Source organism: Giraffa tippelskirchi, chromosome 3 (genome assembly GCF_054371585.1).
Source record: "Giraffa tippelskirchi isolate mGirTip1 chromosome 3, T2T-mGirTip1v1.2.pri, whole genome shotgun sequence".
Classification (NCBI taxonomy): domain Eukaryota; kingdom Metazoa; phylum Chordata; class Mammalia; order Artiodactyla; family Giraffidae; genus Giraffa; species Giraffa tippelskirchi.
The window spans coordinates 56,727,530-56,747,052 of record NC_137277.1 but is presented as its reverse complement, the minus strand read 5'-3'; the positions used below and the strand labels follow the sequence as shown (position 1 = coordinate 56,747,052).

Here is a 19,523-nt window from a genome sequence, read left to right as displayed (position 1 = left end):
TGGGTTCCCTGCATCGTACATCGATACACTGGCTATCTATTTTACGTGTGGTTATGTGTACAAAACTAGAAACTATCCCAATGCCTTTCACAGTAGAAAGGATGAAGATGGTATATTCATACAATGAATACTACACAGTGATGAGACCAAACTCTTTGTGATGACACACAGCAATGTGGATGTACTTCACCAACACAATATTGCACTGAGGAAGCCAGGCACAGTGAATACATCCTGTGTCTCCATTTATGTAATGTTAAAGATTGGGCAGAGCTACTCAAGTGTCAGAGGTGAGGATGATGATTCCTGCTGGACAGATAATGACTGGATGGACTCAAGGGGAATTTTGAGAGACCAGCAATATTCGGTTTATTCATCTCACTCTATAGGTTTTGTATGTGTGTGTGTCAGTGTGTGCGAAATTCATACTTTTCTCTGTGCATATTATTCTTTAAAGTTTTCTGAAAATAGGTGTCAGAACACCTTTTTGGTCTCCTTTTCCTATCATTCTGGAAATGATATCAGCCACATCTTAGCATAAACCTGGGATAACTATGATCTCTGGTCAGCAAATTGGTCTGACTCAAGGCCCACCAGCTGTGAAACCTTGATTGGATAAGCTACTTACCCTCTGGGAACTGTACTTTGCTTATCTGAGAGCAGGGTGGACATACACTTCTAGCTTTAAAGTGTGGTAGAGAATACTGAGTAATATCAGGTACAGTTGAAGCCCATCACATATGGGGTCAAAGAGTAATGTAAAAGTCAAGCGCAAACAAATTCCTTTTGAGAATTCCTAAGATGAGCCTCAAATCCCTTTAATGCCCTTGAGGCCCAAAGATCAGGAACAAGGAATTTACTTTTTTTTCCTTTTCTTTAGATGTCTGTCCTAGTCTTGCTTCCTGTGGGGCAACCTAGGATGGATTGGCTGGAATGTAAGTGGGGAGAGAAGAGATGGGGGGATTTTTCACTCTCCTGATCTTTTTTTACTAAAGATACATAATTGACTCTTGTATTAAATATGCCTTTTACAATGACTCCAAGTATGTGAAAGCACCAAAAATTATACCAATATTAAGGAAATGTAAGTTATTATTCATACTTGGAACAGGGGTTTTCCTCAGATTATTTTGGTTCTAGAAAGCTTTTGTGGATAATGTCAAGGTTAAACAAAGTGACTCATTAAAGTCATTTAACCAAAACAGGAGTTTGCATGATTCTTGACGGCATGTTGAGACAATAAGTAGAGAAAGAAGCTGAGGTTAACACTAGAGAGATAAATAACAATTTATTTCAACAGGGTAGTACCTTATAGTTGACAAAATTTAAATCATTTCTTTAAAATTAACCTTATTTTAAAGGTGAGGCTTAACTTCTCAAGATCACACTAGTGTTACAGGAGAGCTGGGATTCATAACCAGAACTTCCAAGATCAGAGCTGTAATACGGTGCAAACCTTGGTCACTATCTCTGTCTGTGTGTCTGTCTGTCTCTTAGGGGTGGTGGTGGAACAGAGAGGTATGTCTGGGAACTTGTGACCTGGCTCTCCTGGGCTTATGTGGCCTTAGCCACCTGTGTGAGCCAACTCTAGGCAAGATTCCCTGGATCAGTTAAGATAGTGAGGTGGGGCAAGCCGAGTTCCTCGGGTGGCTGTTGTTCTCATCTGGGCAGAGACGTGCTGCCCACGATGGGGTTAAAAGTTGTTCCTGTGCATTCTGATATGTGTGAGGTCTAGGAAATATTCTGCTAGGTGATATAGTTGGTTTCTGATGCTCCAGAATGGGGCCAGGTTATCTCTTCAATACATATATGCCTGCATCACGCTTATGCATGCATTTAACACGTGCTTATCACTAGATAATCAAACCACTTGTAAAGACAAACCTTCGCCATTAAAGACATATGTTATGAGATACTTGTGATATCACGCTTCAAGTCTGGGTTTATCCTCCTTGTGGGCATCAGGAGACACTGTACATAGGACTTGTCTGTGCCTTACAGTCTTGCAATGTGTAGACCTTTTTAATGTGACTGGAGCCTCCTTCAACAGGGCAAGACTTCCTGTACTTACTAGAAGAACCCAGCATTAGCCATTGCAAAGTGACTTAGGGAGGAGGGCAGGGGTGGGTTCAGGGGAGAATCTTCTCCAACGCGTCACATCTAGGAAAGATATCACTATTCCAGTATGATCCTATTTCGGTCTTTATAATTTAAGTCATTCCATGGGGTTTCTTTGGGGACTCTCGGGTAGCAGCATGGGGCCCCCTGGTGGCCTGAAATATTTCACAAGCTTACTTTTTAAGCCTTTGGAAGGGCAGATGTAGCTGGAGCAGCACAAAAGTTGTAAATACTCACATGGACCAGGCTCATCCAGTAGGTCAGGGTAGAGGAGGATGACTTATTCTGGGAAAGATGAGGACTAAAGAATTTTCTTTTAAGAGATTAAAACAAATGAACTCTAATTCTGGCTAAACCGCTCAACGCTCTCTGATTTTTATCCTTCAGTACATTTAGCAAACACTTGCTGTTGAGTACCTAATCTGAGAAGGACATTTTATTAGGCATCACACAGGCGGTTTAAAAATATACGACACATTATGTACTTCTAAGAAGCTTTGGAAGAGGATCCTACATTTATGGCATTATCGTGGTAGAAAATGAAAGTTGCCATCAGAGACTATATAGGTAGAGACTCTTGAAGAAGCAATTCCTTTCAGATAAATGGGAACCTCTAGGAAGAGGCTGCACTTAAGTTGGGGCTCTAAAGAGAATCAGGGTTTGGGTATGTTGGAGAGGGAAAGGATGGCATTATGCAGGAGGGAAACAGAAGTTTGAACGTACATGGAGGCAGGAAACTTGAAGCCTGATCCAGGGATGCAGAGGTCTGGCTACCTTACAGGAGTTTTCAGGTTGAGAGTGAGCGTGAAACCTGGATACATCTGTTTGGATCAGACACAGCAAAACCTTGAACACTAGCCTGAGGAATTTCTTCATTGAGCAGTGGGGATTTTTTGGATATCTTTGAACCAAAAAAAAAAAAAAAAAAGAAGCAGCACATTAAAGCACAATATTCCTTCCGCTGTCATAAACACAATGCCGTATACTTTCATTTGGTCCAGAGGAGTGTTGACCTGCCTGTGTTTAAGATAATTGTCGTGTACTCCACAACTCCAAACTTCTGCCACCTGACCTTCAAAGCCGGGAGAAACTAGGCCATCCAGGTGTCTCCCCTTAAGAAAACCATCTGAGCTCCAGGGAGCACTCAGCCAGAGGGTCCTACCGTATTTAATTAAAATCCTTGATAGAATGCTTTCCATCAAAAGTGCTATGCTACGCTTCCTTTGTTTTTCCAAGGTTTAGGAAAGGCTTTGTGTCTATCTTTCCACTCTAGTTTAATGTGGTTTAAATGGCATGAACCAGGTATATTTCTGGCTAGAGTTATGGTGTAGAGTCCTAGCTGTTCAATATCCACAGAATTCAAGCAGTTACCTCTATTGTGTTGCATTATAACTAACTCAGCTAAGCAGTCTGAGAAGCTACACAATGCCTGGCATATAGCTGGTGCTCAAAAATATGGTATGCAAATATTTAACCACAGATTCAATAAATATGTAGGACTTCCCTGGTGACTCAGATGGTAAAGAAACTGTACGCAGGGCATGAGACCTGGACTTGATCCCTGGGTCAAGAAGATCCCCTGGAGAAGGGAATGGCTACCCAATCCAGTGTTCTTGTCTGCAGAATTTCATGGACAGAGGAGACTGGTGAGCTATAGACCATGGGGTCGCAAAGAATCAAACACAACCGAGCAACTTATACATATGTAATACATATTTAACAACATATTATAAAATTTTTGACCCCAGGCTTTGATTTCCTAATTGTAATGACATAGAAATATTTTAAAATGACATAATTCATATTATTCTTCAAAAGTTATAAAAAATGGTGTGACAAAAATAGAAATCTTTGAGTTAAGTTAGGAAGAAGCAACATTTGAGAGGAATACAATTGAGATGTTGCCAAAGCAAGGGAAGATGGGCAATTTGTAACTGCAGTAACATAACTACAGTAGAAATAAGCGTTTGAGAAGTTTTAGCAGGGACTTCCCTGGTGGTCCTGTGGCTAGGACTCCAAGATCCCAATGCAGAGGGCCTGGGTTCGATCCCTGGTCAGGGAACTAGATCCTGATTGCTACAACTAAAAAGAATCTCTATGTGGCAATGAAAGTGAAAGATCCCCGCATGCTGCAGCTGGGACCTGGTATAGTCAAAGAAGTAAGAAGTTTCAGCAGCAATGAGTATTTATTATTTTGAATGAACTGTACATGAAACTTAAAATTTTACATAAAATATAAAAATCATCAAAAGTGCAGTATAGGATTATTTTAATATTAATTTATCCCCCCATGTGATCTAGTAGCTAGACATTTTACCTGTTTTAATGATCTGACACATCATTACAATCATCTAAGAACTGTCCAATGTTGAAACATAAAAAAATATTAGTTTATTCCTCAAGAAAAGTACCACCAGTGATGCTTTATTGAAAATGAAAAATAAACAGATGCCAGAGAATCAACCTTTTGGGAAAAAGTAATATCATAGAATTTCATGGGTGAAGGCAAAGCCCAAAGCAGTTCAGACTCTCAGCAGAACATTCTTGGGATATAACATCCTAATAGTGTGGGTTATCTCCTTTGGAGGCAGGTCACTGGTGTGCCAGGACTCATCTTTTCTGGCCTACTTTGCAACAAAATGTCTAATGCCACGAACCTTCCATGACTCCTACAATATTTAATATAGAGGAAAAGCTGATTTTCAGTCTTAGAAATAGCCCTTGGAATTAAGTTTGTCACAGAAGAAGAAAGAAGGCATTGCTCACAGACCAGAGCCCGGCGCACCCTCCCCCGTCGGGCCACCCTGTGCCTCTGGTCCGTGCGAAGTCCAGCCTCCCCACAGCAGTCCTGGGCGCGCTGGCTGATGAAGTGAGAGCAGGTCCTTTAGGTCACGGGTCCCAAAGGGCCTCATTCGGTTCTAAGCAAACCAGCCTCTCTGATTCGCCACCAGAGTTGTCTGACTCTCCCGCCTCTTCGCTTTCTTGTTCCTCTGTCTTACCTTCCAGCACAGGGCGCTGGACGCTAACAAAAAAAGTCCCAGGGACAGAAGGACCAGGCCCAAGATCGAGATGATGGAGCCATGGGAGTTGAAGCTGTACGCCACGGCAGTGACCACGGTCCCGGTGATGAGGACCACCACGGCGAAGGGGATGACGCAGCGGTAGCAGGAGAGCTCAGCGCCCCCGGTGGCGGCCGCCAGCTGAATCTCACTGACCAGGGGCACCATGGTAACCACGACCTCGCCGTTGGCGTTCTTTTCCATTGCCACCGGCTTGGGAGACTTTGGGGTTCCCAGGATCTCCTTTATGGGCTCGTCTGTCATTTTTACGGCGGCGTCTCCTAGCTGAGTTCACAGACTAGATCTGGGTGGTCTCATCAGGGCAAAAACTGTAGAGAAGACAGGAGATGTCAGCTGACGGCATCAGAGTGAACCCCACAAGGAGTAGTAAAGAGCTGGGAAAACGCCACTATGTTCTTTTCTTTTCTAGGAGACATGGATGCATGTGAAAATCAACTTGAGCGTATTTTTTCCCTAACTTTTGCATTCTCTTTGCATTGGGCAGAAAGCAAGATAAAGCAGAGAACCATAAAGAAAGGGAAGGTATATAAGCAGGAAGCACTTTACAGTGCTTAATACTCTCTGGCAGTCTACAAATGTTTTACAAGCTTTTCTGCTTTGTCTATTGCTTTCTTTCCTCCAAACAGAGAAAATAGTTAATCTTAATCCCAAAACAACCTCATTCAAGAGGAGAGCATGTTATAAACAACAATTTGCATAGTCCGTTCCACACTCACAGTGACCTAGACGCTGCCAATATTTCCGGGCATAACATTCATTCTTTCCAAACTATTGCCCATTCACTGTGCACCAAAGCAATGTCAAGACCAGCAGCCAGCATTTAAGTGATATTTTTCTACATCAACTGACAGTCAACAAGTCTTCATTGTTGTAACTATTAAGTGCAATGAAGCAGGCATCCTGGGTCCCTGGTAGGAGTGCAGTTTGGCAAAAATTCAGTGATAATAAGGCTAGGATTTGTGATCTAAAATGTGGCAATATCCTTTGATCCATTTGAAAAGAGAAAAATAAAAACAATTCAACAATTTTGTTGGAAATAATTTTGTGCTTTTTTATGTTAAAGAAGAGATCAACTATTAGAGTAATTAGCAGTTAATTTACAAATTTTCCATTAAATTCAACAAGGAATTTTGACATTATATGTACCACTTGTTTTTAAAAAATGAGCATACTAGATTTTCAATAAAGATTTACACGCTCACTTTTACCCCATGCTCCAGTGTACAAAAACTTCATGCGATTCATCTTTGTAAATATTTTGAACCTGAACATTTCAGAAGGAAATCTGAGACTCTCCATCAAAAATCTCTGGTTGAAATGCCATCTCTGAGAAAACAGTGGACACTCCTGTCTTGTTCAGGCATGGCAAGTCATGCTCTTTCACCCTTGAGAAGTGACCCAGCAGCTAAATGGTTGAACAGTTACAGTTATGCTTTAAATGAAAGCATTTAAAGGAAGATAGTGGAGATGATTTCAGCGAGATGACAAATTTGATCATATTAAATACTCACTGAAAACTAATTCAACCCCAAAGTCAGACCTCACAGGTTCTTCCTTGCCCTGGGAGGTCAAAATATCACTCCTTGTCCAATGAACTAAAAGTGAGAGCTGTCTCTTTGCATGAGACTTTCAGTCACCAAAATTAATCACTGCTGTTCAAGATACCTTAATGACTGGCTAGATCAATAAAAGGATATTTGAGATTCTGTCTGAAAGAAAAAAAAAGCACTTCACCCCGAAGCTGAAACTTCAGCTAACTTAAAAATGAGGCTCTGTCCCCCAAAGGTTTATACTTACACGTACCTCAGAGAGAAGCAATCCATTACCGAGGAGACCCCTGGACTTGAGAGGGAAGGAACAGCAGCCTCTGAGCTTCTTCTTGGACTTCTGAGAAGGCAGCCTGTCACAGCACCTCTGTCAGTAAAGTGACGGGACAGAGATCTCTGGGGAGAAGAAAAGATATAAAATGCTGTGGGTTTTAGATCCTGAGCTCTTTCTTTCACTCTCCCCCTTCCTAAATGACGCTTGTCTTTCCCTCTCTCTTTTTATTTCCTCCCCCGCCGGTTTGCTCCTCCCTGCCATTTTTTTTTTTCATCTTTCTTTTCCTTGCCAGCAGATTCTGAGTTTTGGCTTCCCCCAGCTCTGCTCAATGACATGATAAGTCAGGATCATTTTAGAGTCCCCAGAGACAGGAGTCAGCTTATACTTTTATTTCTCTTGCAGCCTTTACTGAGCGCACTGCTTTGCATTACTCATTTTTTCCCCAGCCAGACTCCAAATCTTCCCCCGCCCAGCAGGCATTTTCACAAGAAAATCCCCGAGTCAGCGTTGCAGACCCAGCTGAGGGGACGGGCAGAAGGGACAGACACTTTTAGGGCTGCGGGAACAGCTGTGAAGTCATCGGGCAGCTGAATCCAGCCTCTAAGCCAACAAAAATCTATGTTCCTAGGTTTCCCGAGTATTCTTTCTTCATGTATGTGTGTGCTGGCCATCTGAAGCTTAATATCTCCCTCCCCCGCTCGCCTCATTGGATGCTAATTCATTTAGGAATGAGGGTGGAAGATACAAATGTTTGTGGTCTAGGGCGAAAACCAGTCATTCTGATTTAAACATGATTACTAGGAAGTGAGTAGCTTTGGCAATACTGAAATCGTCATCATCACCATCTCTCATTTATAGAGCACCTCCCATGGGCATGGCACATGCAAAGTGCATGCATTAACACTAATTCTCACAACTTTGCAAAGGAGTTTATAAACAGTTTCTAATGGGGCTCAGAAATGTTAAGCAATCTGACAAATGTCATAGAGAGAGAGAAACTCTTGGTTTAACTCTAGTCTTTAACGGGCACGGGCACGCTAATCATGTCAGGGGCTTGTTAAATGCAGATTCTGATTTAGTAGGTCTGTAGCTAGATCCTGGCTGATGCTAATCTGCTGCTCCTCAACCCACTTTAAGGAAGAAGATGGTTTCAATATTCAAACACATATGACTGGATACATCATACTCTCAAACAGTAAAGGTAAAGGACGATTTCCCACCCCCTGTTGCCAAATGGGCTTTAAGCTACACATGAGCTATTTAAAATTTGAAAGCCACAGATGGTCTTTTGGAGCGAAAAATGAGATTTTTTGGAGTAAAAAATGAGATGTTTTTGGAGCAAAAAATGAGATCATATGTCTTTTGGAGTGAAAAATGAAATCATACCGGGTGACTCTTATAAGCTTATCCCTATACTTCTGTAGCTAAAAGTTAGCCATCTTCTATTTTTAGTCTATGCAATTTTTAACAACTTACTTTCAATTGATACTAGTAACACTAAAATCTAAGTTAAATCTTGAAGGAGATTTGTTTTCCTTCTTTCTCTTGAGTTAAATTTCTCTAATTGCTGGTGGAGGGTATGGATGTTCTCAGGCACCTCACCTGTTTTACCATAGCTCATTCTTTCCAACCTAGTCTAGAAATAAGGCCCTGGTGATTTTGTCATAAAGGGAAAGGGGCCAGCAGTGCTTCTTCATTGAAAAGAAATTAAGTTGGAAAGCTCTGGAGGCTTTGTTGAGTCAGGGAGCCCAGCCTGTTGAGGATGAGAATACCTGGAGGTCCTCGGCTATGACTATCCTCAGACTTTAAAAAGTGGGTTGTAAAGAGACACAGCCATCCTCCAGGAGGAGTGCTATCACTTGGTATTCGAGATAAGGGGTACTTGGAACCAGAGCATTTAAGCACTTGCCAGCAATGCCTTGCGAGGATGGGGATACTGGGGATTCTTGAGGAGCTCTGTACAAGAGCAGCTGTCTTTCAACTGCAAACTGTGACCTTTGGGGGCAATTCCGCTTTACTTTCTAGCAGGGGCCTCTTCCCCTCCCCACAACATAATCCAGTGACCCCACTGAAGCTCTGAATATCACCCTATCCTGTTGAAGACCATGTTTCCCCATTGTCAAAGTCAAAGGTACATGATTTGAACTTCTCCCAGAAAGAAGCCGGAGGCACCTGGTAAGCTCTTGGCTGAATTTATAATGAGGAGCAGAGAGTGTGTCCCTGTGCTGGGAGCAGGGTCGGTCTGTCTGGGTTGCTCCTAACACCCAAGCTCTCCTCAGCCTCTTCAGGCTTCAGAATTCTCATTCTTATTCACGAGCTGCATCCGCCTGCACACAGATGCACAGCTTCAGATTCTAACAGCTGATGGCTTGCACTGATTGATACAGAGAAGTAGAAAGCTTTGGGATAAAGCAGAAATTGTATTTCAAGAATGGATACCTGGGGTTTCCCTGGTTGTCCAATGGTTAAGACTTCCCCTTCCAATGCAGTGGGTAGAGGTTGGATCCCTGCTTGGGGAGCCAAGATCCCACAGGCTTGGAGGCCAAAAAAAAAAAAACCCACATAAAATAAAAGCAATGTTTTAAGAAATTCAATAAAGACTTTAAAATGATCCATATCAAAAACAATCTAGAAAAAAAGATGAAATGACTTTAAAAAATGAAGAATAGATACCCATCATTACACCCAAGTACACCTGCAGTTTTAAATGACTTTTACTTCTTCAAATCAAAATTCAAAGAGAATTCCTAGTGATCAAAAGTCTTTGAATGACTCTTTCTCCCTCTTCTCTGCGCCTATTAGAAATTAAACCCTCCTGAGAGTGCCTTAAGAAACACCTGCCCCCGATGCAAAATCTCATCTAGAAAGCAACTAGCCTTTTTTTTTTCTGCAAACCTTTCCTCAGAAGGGAGAGGAAATCTTTCTGGTTCTTTTTAAACACAAGGCTCCAGGAGATTCCTTTAAGCTTTGAGAGCTTTCAGAAAGCTTCCAATTCATGAATTAAATCTACATCCTCCTACCCCACCTCACCCCTACAAAGACTTCCACATTTCTCTTCCAGATCTTTCAAAAACCAGAGATCCTTACCTTTCCTAGCCAGAATGGGACTGAGACAGCTGCCAGCTCTGGCCTACAGCCACCCAGAGACGGGGATGCAAATCACTACACCAGGGACCGTAGGCAAAGTACTCAGCAAGGCTTAAACACAATCAAGGGACCGTAGAAACACTGATGAGAGGAAATTCCTTAAGTGCTGCTATATTTTCTTCTCTATGTCCCTCTACGAAAATGGAATCCATATAATTTTTTTCTAAAGGGGTCCAAGTTTGGACAGGGTGTCCTCCTTTGTTTTTCTTTCTTTGCGTCCTCATTCAGGCTTTCATTTTCAAGATTTTCCTTACCGAAAGCCCCCATTCTGAGACTATCCTTCTGTAGGATGGTGAACCTGCAGAAAAGAATTTTGCAATTCTTGTCCTACCCTTCTAGAAGGGTCTGGGGCTGGGGAAGTATGTAAGGTGGGCAGTGAGAAGGTAACTTAATTTTTTTTTTCTCACCATGACAAGCAAGTGATAAGGGAAGTAAAGGAAGAAGAGATCAGCTGATGGTGAAATGGTCTTTGGTGCCTTGTGTGGACTCTATCCCTAAAGCCAGAGGAGAGGTCTTGTCATGCTGTTCATGAGAGAGTGGCAAGGCACCGTGGAAATGGAGGTGCACAGGAAAATCACATCTCTAAGCAACTGAGCCAACATTCTACCAAAGACATCATAAAAAGCAGACTTACGGAACACTCGCTGTTTTGGAGAAAATTTCCCCAAATTAGGGGGAAAAATTCTCATTTTACTTAGAAACAAGGCAGAAACAAAGTTATTTAGGTAAGGGGATATAGAAGTGGAAGAGGAAGATGGAGCATACCATGACCAAGAGGAGATTTTAATTGTTTACCTTTAGTAGAAGCCAAAGGTTCAGTTTCTCAATTGGAAAGGGTAACGTGTTGATTTTGCCATTGGGTAGATGCTGTTGAAGACCTGGAAATTTCTCCATTGGGAAAGCACAGACTTCATTTTGTGAGGCGCATTCCCCATGTGTATTCGATTACTCACTCATATCTACTTTCAGTTTGCTTTGCTTGGTGTGGTGGAGTTGGCTTTTTTTCAGCAGCTCTGAAGATGCCAGTTCTTCCTGTCCCTCTGTCCAATCACCACATCCTTTGATCTCTGTCATCACCCAGACCAGTTGGATCCAGTGAGGTTCGGGAAGATGGCCAGAGTTTCTCCTTTCCAATGCTTCTTTTAAGGGTGTGTCTGCATTTATGCTCTGAAATCATGGATGTTTTGGAAAGTGATCTGTGCTTATGTGTTCATTTTGGATAACAGGTCATATTATTATTGCTACCCCACCCCCTCCCCCAGGTGCTTCTCTTTGAGGACTAGACAATTAAATAGAGAGATCTGATAGTAACAAGTGAAATGATGGGTATGCCTTAGATATAAGTATATATTTTACTATTTGGTGATCGATTGTAAGGTACCCAAAACTCAGAAAATCCACGCAGATATAGAAAGGAATACACATGTTTTAGATGCACACTATGGTCACCATTCTCTTACCCATTTCGTTCTGAATTACGAAAGATCACATAAACACAAAAATCCAGAGCTGCTGAGTAACACTTTGGGAGCTGAAGGAGGAGTGGATAAATTCTCTCTCACTGTAACAAGAACTCATCATCTTTCTGGGCCCAAATGAGAAGAACCGATTTTCTTGTTTCAAACTGTGAATATATACTGAAACAGCTATGATCCTGATACATCCCCAGGTATCTTGCACAGTCCTCTATATTTGTATACCTTTTCTTCAGAGGCCTAAGATGAGGAAGCTCAGAGGTAAAGAGTCATAGCAAATCGGGCTGATGCTTTCCCAATAGGAGTGCCCAACCCTTGGTTCAGTCTCCGTTATTGGGCTGTGGGTCAGGAAATCAGGGGCTCGTATAGCCCAGCAGTTTTGCCTTCTCCAGGGAAGGAAAGGGAAGGGACCACAATGCCCCCACACCTGGCCTTTCTTGTTGACCCCTGATAATACAGGGCCCTTCTATGCCTTTGGACAGAAGCAGTCTCCCCCAGCCTTGGGTGACAGGTGTCATTTGTCCATAAATTGATATGCACAAGCACTATGAGCCCAGTCCACTCCTAATCAGCCCAGCATTTCTAGATCCAACATCAGTCTGGTCCCAAGGGTTTGAAACCACCGTGCAACATGTTTTCTAAAAGCTACCAATCTATGGTGTTCTGTAAGGGTCAGCTAGTTTCTCTTGCTCCACATCCATAGGGCAGAACTTGCCTTCTGACCTGATTCTCCAGATCCCAGTTGTGTAGCTCTGTCTTAAAGTGATTGGCAAGGGATGGGCAGGCCAATTTGGGCCCCTACTCCCAGACAATGAAGCACTCAGTTGAAACCATAGATTTTAAGCTCTGTGCCTCAGTAAGAGGAATGTGCATTGAGTTTCTTTTCACAGGTAGATTCTGTTGTGTCTTGGTTTTGGAGAAACAAATGGGGGTGCAAGGGGTGTCACTGTCCTCAGATCTAAATCCAGGCTGCTTCGTTCTGAGGTGACCTATGCAATATGTCTAGTCTGATGAAGAGAGAGCACAGTAATGCTCATCAAGCATCTAATATGCACCACTGACATACAGACCTTATCTCAGGTATTTGTATTTTTATTTTACTGATGAGGAAACTAAAACCGAGCTGGGTGAAGTACTTGCCTGGGATCCACTGATATTTACTGCATCCCCGTTGGGTGCCAGGGGCTTGTTGGATGTTCTAGCTGAGCAGATAGAAACCGGTAAACAAAGCAAGGTCTCTGCTCTCAGGAAAATTACAGCCTGGGACAGGAAAGCCACAGGTAATTTTTCTCTGAAGAAGGAATACCAAACTGCTATGAGAAGCCCCTGGAAGATAGGCTGTTGAAGGAAAAGCCTATATATAAATATAGCTCGTGTGTGTGTGCCAAGTCGCTTCAGTTGTGTCCAACTCTTTGCAACCCTATGGACTGTAGCCTACTAGGCTCCTCTGTCCATGCAGCAATCCATACAGGAGGGGAGTCACTACAATGGTAGAATCAGTAAAACTTGACAGTCAAGAGAGGGGGTTGGTAAGGTTTTTAAGTCTACGTAATTAATAGCTCGGGCAGGGCGTGGAGGGTATACACTTAGCTTGTTTAGCACAGCTATCCATTTCTCCAACTGAGAGGCAAATGCCAGAAGAAGTGGCCTTACTGTCTGACTACTGATTTGTGACACATTGTCTGAATTGCCAAATGATGCTTTCACAGTGTTACTGATGAGTTTTCCATTAAAAGTAAGATCGAATTTATAATTCACTTCATTTTATGAAAACACACAGAACTGCAGACACATATGCAATACACATACATGATTAGAGAGTGCTAACTTTCTGCCTGGAACAAGAAATAAATATTTAAGCATTCTCACTCAAGACGTTGAATGTACTGACTATAAGCAAATAATATATTGATTCAATTTTAATGTTCAATTTTAAACTACTCAAAAACAAGAACATAGCTGTGCAGTTCCTTTTGTACAGTGCCTAGCATGAAAAGACATGAGTTTGGGTAAACTCTGGGAGTTGGTGATGGACAAGGAGGCCTGGCATGCTGCGATTCATGGGGTCGCAAAGAGTCGGACACAACTGAGTGACTGAACTGAACTGAATTGAACTAGCTTGATAAAAACACCTCATAGATGTTTCCTGGGAATGAAAATGAAATTCTCCTCCCAATGATTACTTTCCAAAGAACTACTCACATACAAGAGTAAGTATAGAAAGTTCATATCATTTTACAATCAGAGAAAGAGCCTTTGTTATTAAAATTCAGTTCAGTTCAGTTCAGTCGCTCAGTCGTGTCCAACTCTTTGTGACCCCATGGACTGCAGCACGCCAGGCTTCCCTGTCCATCACCAACTCCCAGAGCTTACTCAAACTCATGTCCATCAAGTTGGTGATGCCATCCAACCATCTCATCCTCTGTCATCCCCTTCTTCTCCCACCTTCAATCGTTCCCAGCATCAGGGTCTTTTCCCATGAGTCAGTTCTTTGCATCAGGTGGCCAAAGTATTGGAGTTTCAGCTTCAGCATTTCCTTGATGATCGACAGCTTTGATCTCCCTGCAGTCCAAGAGACTCTCAAGAGCTTTCTCCAACACCACAGTTCAAAAGCATCAATTCTTCGGCACTCAGCTTTCTTTATAGTCCAACATTCGTATCCATACATGACTACTGAAAATACCATAGCTTTGACTAGAAGGACCTTTGTTGGCAAAGTAATGACCCTGCTTCTTAATATGCTGTCTAGGTTGGTCATGGCTTTTCTTCCAAGGAACAAGCGAAGAGCTAATTTTATGTTGCCCCATGAGTTAAAGCTTAAATATAAAGGCAGTCCCAGTCCACTCTGGATTTCTTTAGAAATGTCCTATTTTGGGCCTCACTCAGTGTAAACGAGCTTTCACATTGGGATTTACCAGGATCAGGTTAACTAGAAAATCCCTCATAAGTTTCTAAAGGATAGTATCAGTAATTGTGTGAATGAGGAAGGAAAATTTTTGTCAGTAAATAAATTTTGGATGACTCTACACTGAAATCAGATATAAACTTGAAAACTGAGATATTATTCAAATAGATTACTTCAAGGTGTCCAGATATTTAGTGCTAAGTACATTATTTAGTTGTAACTAAATAATTATTCAGTTATTATTTGCATTTTTCCAGGATTCTTTGGGTGGTGGACATCCTGTAGACCCTGCAACAGGCTTTACCTAATAAGAAACACATATTTATTGAACACTTACTTTGTATTGTATTGTTATATACTTTTTGTAGATCTATTTTTTATTTAATACTCATAAGTAATCCAACAGGTAGCTGTCAGGCAGTGCTGATATACAAATGAAGAGATTAAGTGACTTGTTTCGGGAAGTCACCATTTGGTAAATGGTGAAACTTGAACCAATGCCTGTTTAAAGTTTACCTCCTAATTCCTGTGCATTATTGTTTCTGTGTTCAGATGATATGCACTCTTTCTGTTGCTCATAGGAATTTATAGTCACAACAGAATAAACTCTGGGTTTAGACAAACTGGTTTTGCCAGAAAAAACATACAATCACCTTCCCACAGAACCTCTGTAGTGACCCATTGATGAGAATAGGATCAGCTCAAGAAACTGTTCGGAAATATTTTTATCCACTTAAAAATCTTTGATGTTCTCGACGTGGGTGGGTGGTGGGAAAGGGAACCATTTGCCAAGCAGAACTGAGGTCAAACTAGAACTATTTATCTTACGAACTTATCTTATGGAACAATGCAGAGAACAGATCTCTCACTTTCTTTCTTTGGATAAAAGTTTTAAAGTCTTGTTTCACAAAGGTACCTTTCTGTCTCCTTCTTGTTTACTTAAATAAACCATACAGGAAACAGGCATTATTGTCTTTGTAAAAGCAATTGTAAAACTTGGTAAAACTAATGACCCTAAGATAGCACATGGCCAAAGAATGAGAACACAATGTTTCTTCTCTCCTTCTCACTGAGAACTCCGAGTCCGCTCTGAACTCCACCGGGCCACAGAGTCTGGTCAGTAATTCTGCCACTGGTGTTTCTGGATGACTTCTAACTTGAGGGGCTCCGTGGTCTCAGCGGGGCCTCTCTCCCTGACTTATTTCTATTTATTTTCTAAGATTATCTTAGTTTGGAAAATTTTCTTTACAGTTCTGATATGACTCGCTCTTTAATCGCTTCCACAACAAAATTAACATTACTGACTCTTCACTCTTGTGCAGTGAAAGCAACCATAAACTAAAAGGCAGGAAATTTGAGTTTGAAGCCTTTTTTCCTCTTTGTGGCCTTAGGCAAGATACCCAACCTCTCAGAGTCCCATTTGTCAGATCTCAGGTTCCTGTCTTGTAGATTCTTTACTATTCTATTCTTTCTGTTTTAAAAATCCTATTTGGGCTTCTATAATTTCCCATATCATTAGAGAACATTAGTTGTCTCATCTAAGGAAAAGAGCTAACAAAACTACCCAAGCTCTCATGGTATGACCGATGGGGAAGCCCAAGAATGAGTCTCTCTGGGGACAGGAAGCAAGTACTGATGAATCAGTGAGGTTTGGGGACACAGAATTTTTCAAGTTGGAGAAGCAGTTGGGATCCACAAGAACTGCCCAGAAAGTGTCACATGGAGTGTGCACTTGTTCAGTGCTTCTCCCGTCCCAGGAATCCAGGGAGAGTAGCTCTCCTGCTGTTTGACTTGTACTAAAGCAGTAGATTCCTATATAAGCACCCAGTACAGATTCTCACATTGTAAATTAGAACAGAGAAAAGAATTAGTCTATTTATTTAGTCTCTTTCTGAAATTCCTTTTTATTTTCTTTGAGTTTACAGTTTTACCACTGTCAAATATATTCTGTGCACCAGTGAGGAGTTGGATTACCTGCATTAGAATTGCACAGAGTACTTATAAAAAATACTGGTTTCAGGGCTCTACCCTAAACCTACTGTGTTACTGCATCAGGATATGTGTTACTGCATGTGTGTGTATGTTGATAGATCTGGAATCTGTGTTGTTTATTCATATTCCAAATGAAGTTTGAGATCTTCTGTTCAACACTAATATAACAAACTATTGAGTGCATGAGCCTACACATCTCTGGTTAATACCATCAATGGTTCCCCTTCATTGAAGAGTCACCTTCAGCTTAGATCAAATTACAGATATCAGTACAATACACTATTCATATTCCTCTTGCCTGCTGGTTCTTTTGGATACCCGGGATGCTGTTTACCTATTTTTCCTGATACTTCAAGCATCACCTACTTCTCTGATAAGTCCTCCACCATCTTAGGACCAGGCAGAGTTCAGTTTCCTTACGCTGTATCCCTATACTGCTCTATGCTAGGCTTTCTCAACCTAGGCTCTTTTGACATTTGGGGCTGGATAGCTCTTTGCTGTGGGTGGCTGTCTTGTTTATTGATGAATGTTAGCAGCATTCTTGGCTCTACCCACGAGATGCCAGTAGCAGCTCCCGAGTTGTGAGAACCGAAAATGTCTTCAGGCACCACCAAATGTCTCTTAGGGGGCAAAACTGTACCTGGTTGAGGGCAGTGCTCTACACTTGCAAACATCATAGCCCTAGCCAAGTCATGTGGAAAGATGCTGCTTGTTTATCTCCTCTGAGATCCCGAGAGTTCCAGAGTAGGGGTTTTGCATAGTGTATCCTTGTGTCCTTGTGCCAAAGCATAGCACCTTAAAACTTTAAAAAGATACGTCAATTTATTTGACTGCGTCGGCCTCCATTGTTGACTCCTGTTGCGTCATGAGGGATTGTGGCGCTTGGACTCTGCAGTTGCAGTGCGTGGACTCCGGAACGTGAGGGCTTCCGTAGTTGCCGCGCACAGGCTTGGTTGCTCCGAGGAATGTGAGACCTTATTTCCCCAACCAGGGATCACACATGCGTCCCCTTCATTGTAAGGTGGATTCTTAACCACTGGACCACCAGGGAAGTCCCCTTTAGCAAAACTTGGCTGATGTACTAGGTGTCAGAAGAGCAATATTTTAGCTTATCTTGGCTGGCTCTATGCTTCAAATGTGGCGGCTCTGGACAAATTAATTAGCATCCCTGTGCCTCAGTTTCCCTCACTTGTAAGCCTCAGCCTTGTCCTTTGGGTTGTATGTGGATGGAATGAGAACAGGTCTGTAAAAGTGCAAAGTGCAGAAAGAAGCCTGCTGAAGGCAACGTGTCCTCAGGAAGACAGGGTGCTGTCATGTTTTCACCTTCCAGGCACAAAGCTTGGGGAGTACCGAAAATTCAGGTTATGCAAATAATACAGTGCTCTGTAACAATATCTGGAAGATTTCTTTAATGTGGAACATTATAAACGCAAGGAACTTTGTTAACATGAACAGACTATGGAATCCTTAAAGGCTCAACTCCCTGCCCCAGTTACGCCCGTGTGTGTCTAATAAGGAACCAGCCGGGCCTAAGGGGGCCTTCTCGGCCCTAGTCCTGTCCAGTATTCTGTGGCCTCCACGGGCTGTCAAACCCATTCTTTAGCCCCATTCTGTTCTGTGCTGGGGCTGGGGCTTCCTTGTTTCCTGGCCTTGAATGTCAGTGGCAGGAAGTTACTATTTTTTACATCAGTAACTGCACGGAATACGTGGCATTAATAAGGGAGCCTCATCACTCTTTGTAGAGATTTTTTCCTCTAGTACAGCCTATGGAATGCCTCGCCAGTTATTTATTATCTTCAGGAAGGGTCTCCCCCTCTCTCTGTCTCTCTCTCTTCACTTACCTACTTTATGACTTCCTTTTACACCCTGGGCATTCCATCACTGTGGCCTCTGTGCTCTCCCAGCACTGCGGCGGGCTGGTTTATATACCTCCCTCCCTTCTTTCAACAGAATGAATTAGTTTCCATGTTGAGTTCAGCTGAGAAAAACCTCTGCTGCATGGAAACATAGGCTCTGATACTTTTGTGTGTGTGTGTGTGTGTGTGTGTGTGTGTATGCCGCCATCAACTCCCCTCCAGCTGCAGTTGGCCAGGACTTCCCCATTAATTATTTCACATCCCAAACATGAAGGCTGCAAAAGCACTTACAAATTGTAAAACTACACAGACATGTCAAAAAGTCCTGGTTGCATATACTGTTAGGGCTACAAGAGAGCTTGGTAACCACAGACTTTAAATGGAAGAGCTAGATTAAATAAAGTCTGTCACTGTTTCCATTGTTTCTCCATCTATTTGCCATGAAGTGATGGGACGGGATGCCATGACCTTAGTTTTCTGAATGCTGAGTTTTAAGCCAGCTTTTTCACTCTCCTCTTTCACTTGTATCAAGAGGCTTTTTAGTTCTTCTTTGCTTTCTTCTATAATGGGGGTGTCATCTGAGTATCTGAGGTTATTGATATTTCTCCCGGCAATCTTGATTCCAGTTTGTGCTTCTCCAGCCCAGCATTTCTCATGATGTACTCTGCATATAAGTTAACTAAGCAGGGTGACAATATACAGCCTTGATGTACTCCTTTTTCCTATTTGGAACCAGTCTGTTGTTCCATGTCCAGTTCTAACTGTTGCTTCCTGACCTACAGACAGATATCTCAAGAGGCAGGTCAAGTGTTCTAGTATTCCCATCCCTTTAAGAATTTTCCACAGTTTGTTGTGATCCACACAGTCAAAGGCTTTGGCATAGTCAATAAAGCAGAAGTAGATGTTTTTCTGGAACTCTCTTGCTTTTTTGATGATCCAGCAGATGTTGGCAATTTGGTCTCTGATTCCTCTGCCTTTTCTAAATCCAGCTTGAGCATCTGGAAGTTCACAGTCCACGTACTGTTGAAGCCTGACTTGGAGAATTTAGAGGATTACTTTGCTAGTTTGTGAGACAAGTGCAATTGGGCAATAGTTTGAACATTCTTTGTCATTACCTTTCTTTGGGGTT

General features: G+C 42.2%; 1 protein-coding gene and 1 long non-coding RNA gene across 12 annotated transcripts; one reads left to right on the top strand and one right to left on the bottom strand.

The window, feature by feature from the left end:
• Positions 1-4,508: 4,508 nt before the first annotated feature.
• LOC145542586 (transmembrane protein 100) lies at positions 4,509-17,316 on the bottom strand. 11 transcript variants are annotated; one of them, XM_081581664.1, is made up of 5 exons: positions 17,179-17,316; positions 12,782-12,979; positions 10,962-11,333; positions 7,002-7,141; positions 4,509-5,506 (listed from the first exon to the last, which is right to left on the bottom strand). In XM_081581664.1, exon 5 carries the CDS (start codon positions 5,439-5,441, stop codon positions 5,037-5,039), a length of 405 nt encoding a protein of 134 aa, XP_081437790.1. In that variant the 5' UTR covers positions 5,442-5,506; positions 7,002-7,141; positions 10,962-11,333; positions 12,782-12,979; positions 17,179-17,316; the 3' UTR covers positions 4,509-5,036. The 11 variants fall into 11 exon arrangements, with proteins under 11 accessions (XP_081437790.1, XP_081437786.1, XP_081437793.1 ...); XM_081581660.1 differs by lacking the exons at positions 12,782-12,979; positions 17,179-17,316 and adding exons at positions 9,192-9,418; positions 10,107-10,464 and having other exon boundaries at positions 10,962-11,310; XM_081581667.1 differs by lacking the exons at positions 10,962-11,333; positions 12,782-12,979; positions 17,179-17,316 and adding exons at positions 10,107-10,464; positions 10,574-10,750 and having other exon boundaries at positions 4,509-4,787; positions 5,118-5,506.
• Positions 10,812-11,361, top strand: LOC145542587 (uncharacterized). Its single transcript, XR_014079954.1, has 2 exons — positions 10,812-10,891; positions 11,031-11,361. It is a non-coding gene; the product is annotated as an uncharacterized LOC145542587 (long non-coding RNA).
• Positions 17,317-19,523: the final 2,207 nt, after the last annotated feature.

Coding starts and splice junctions, on each gene's coding strand:
- LOC145542586 (XM_081581664.1), bottom strand. CDS start 5,441: ATGACAGACGAGCCCATAAAGGAGATCCTGGGAACCCCAAAGTCTCCC.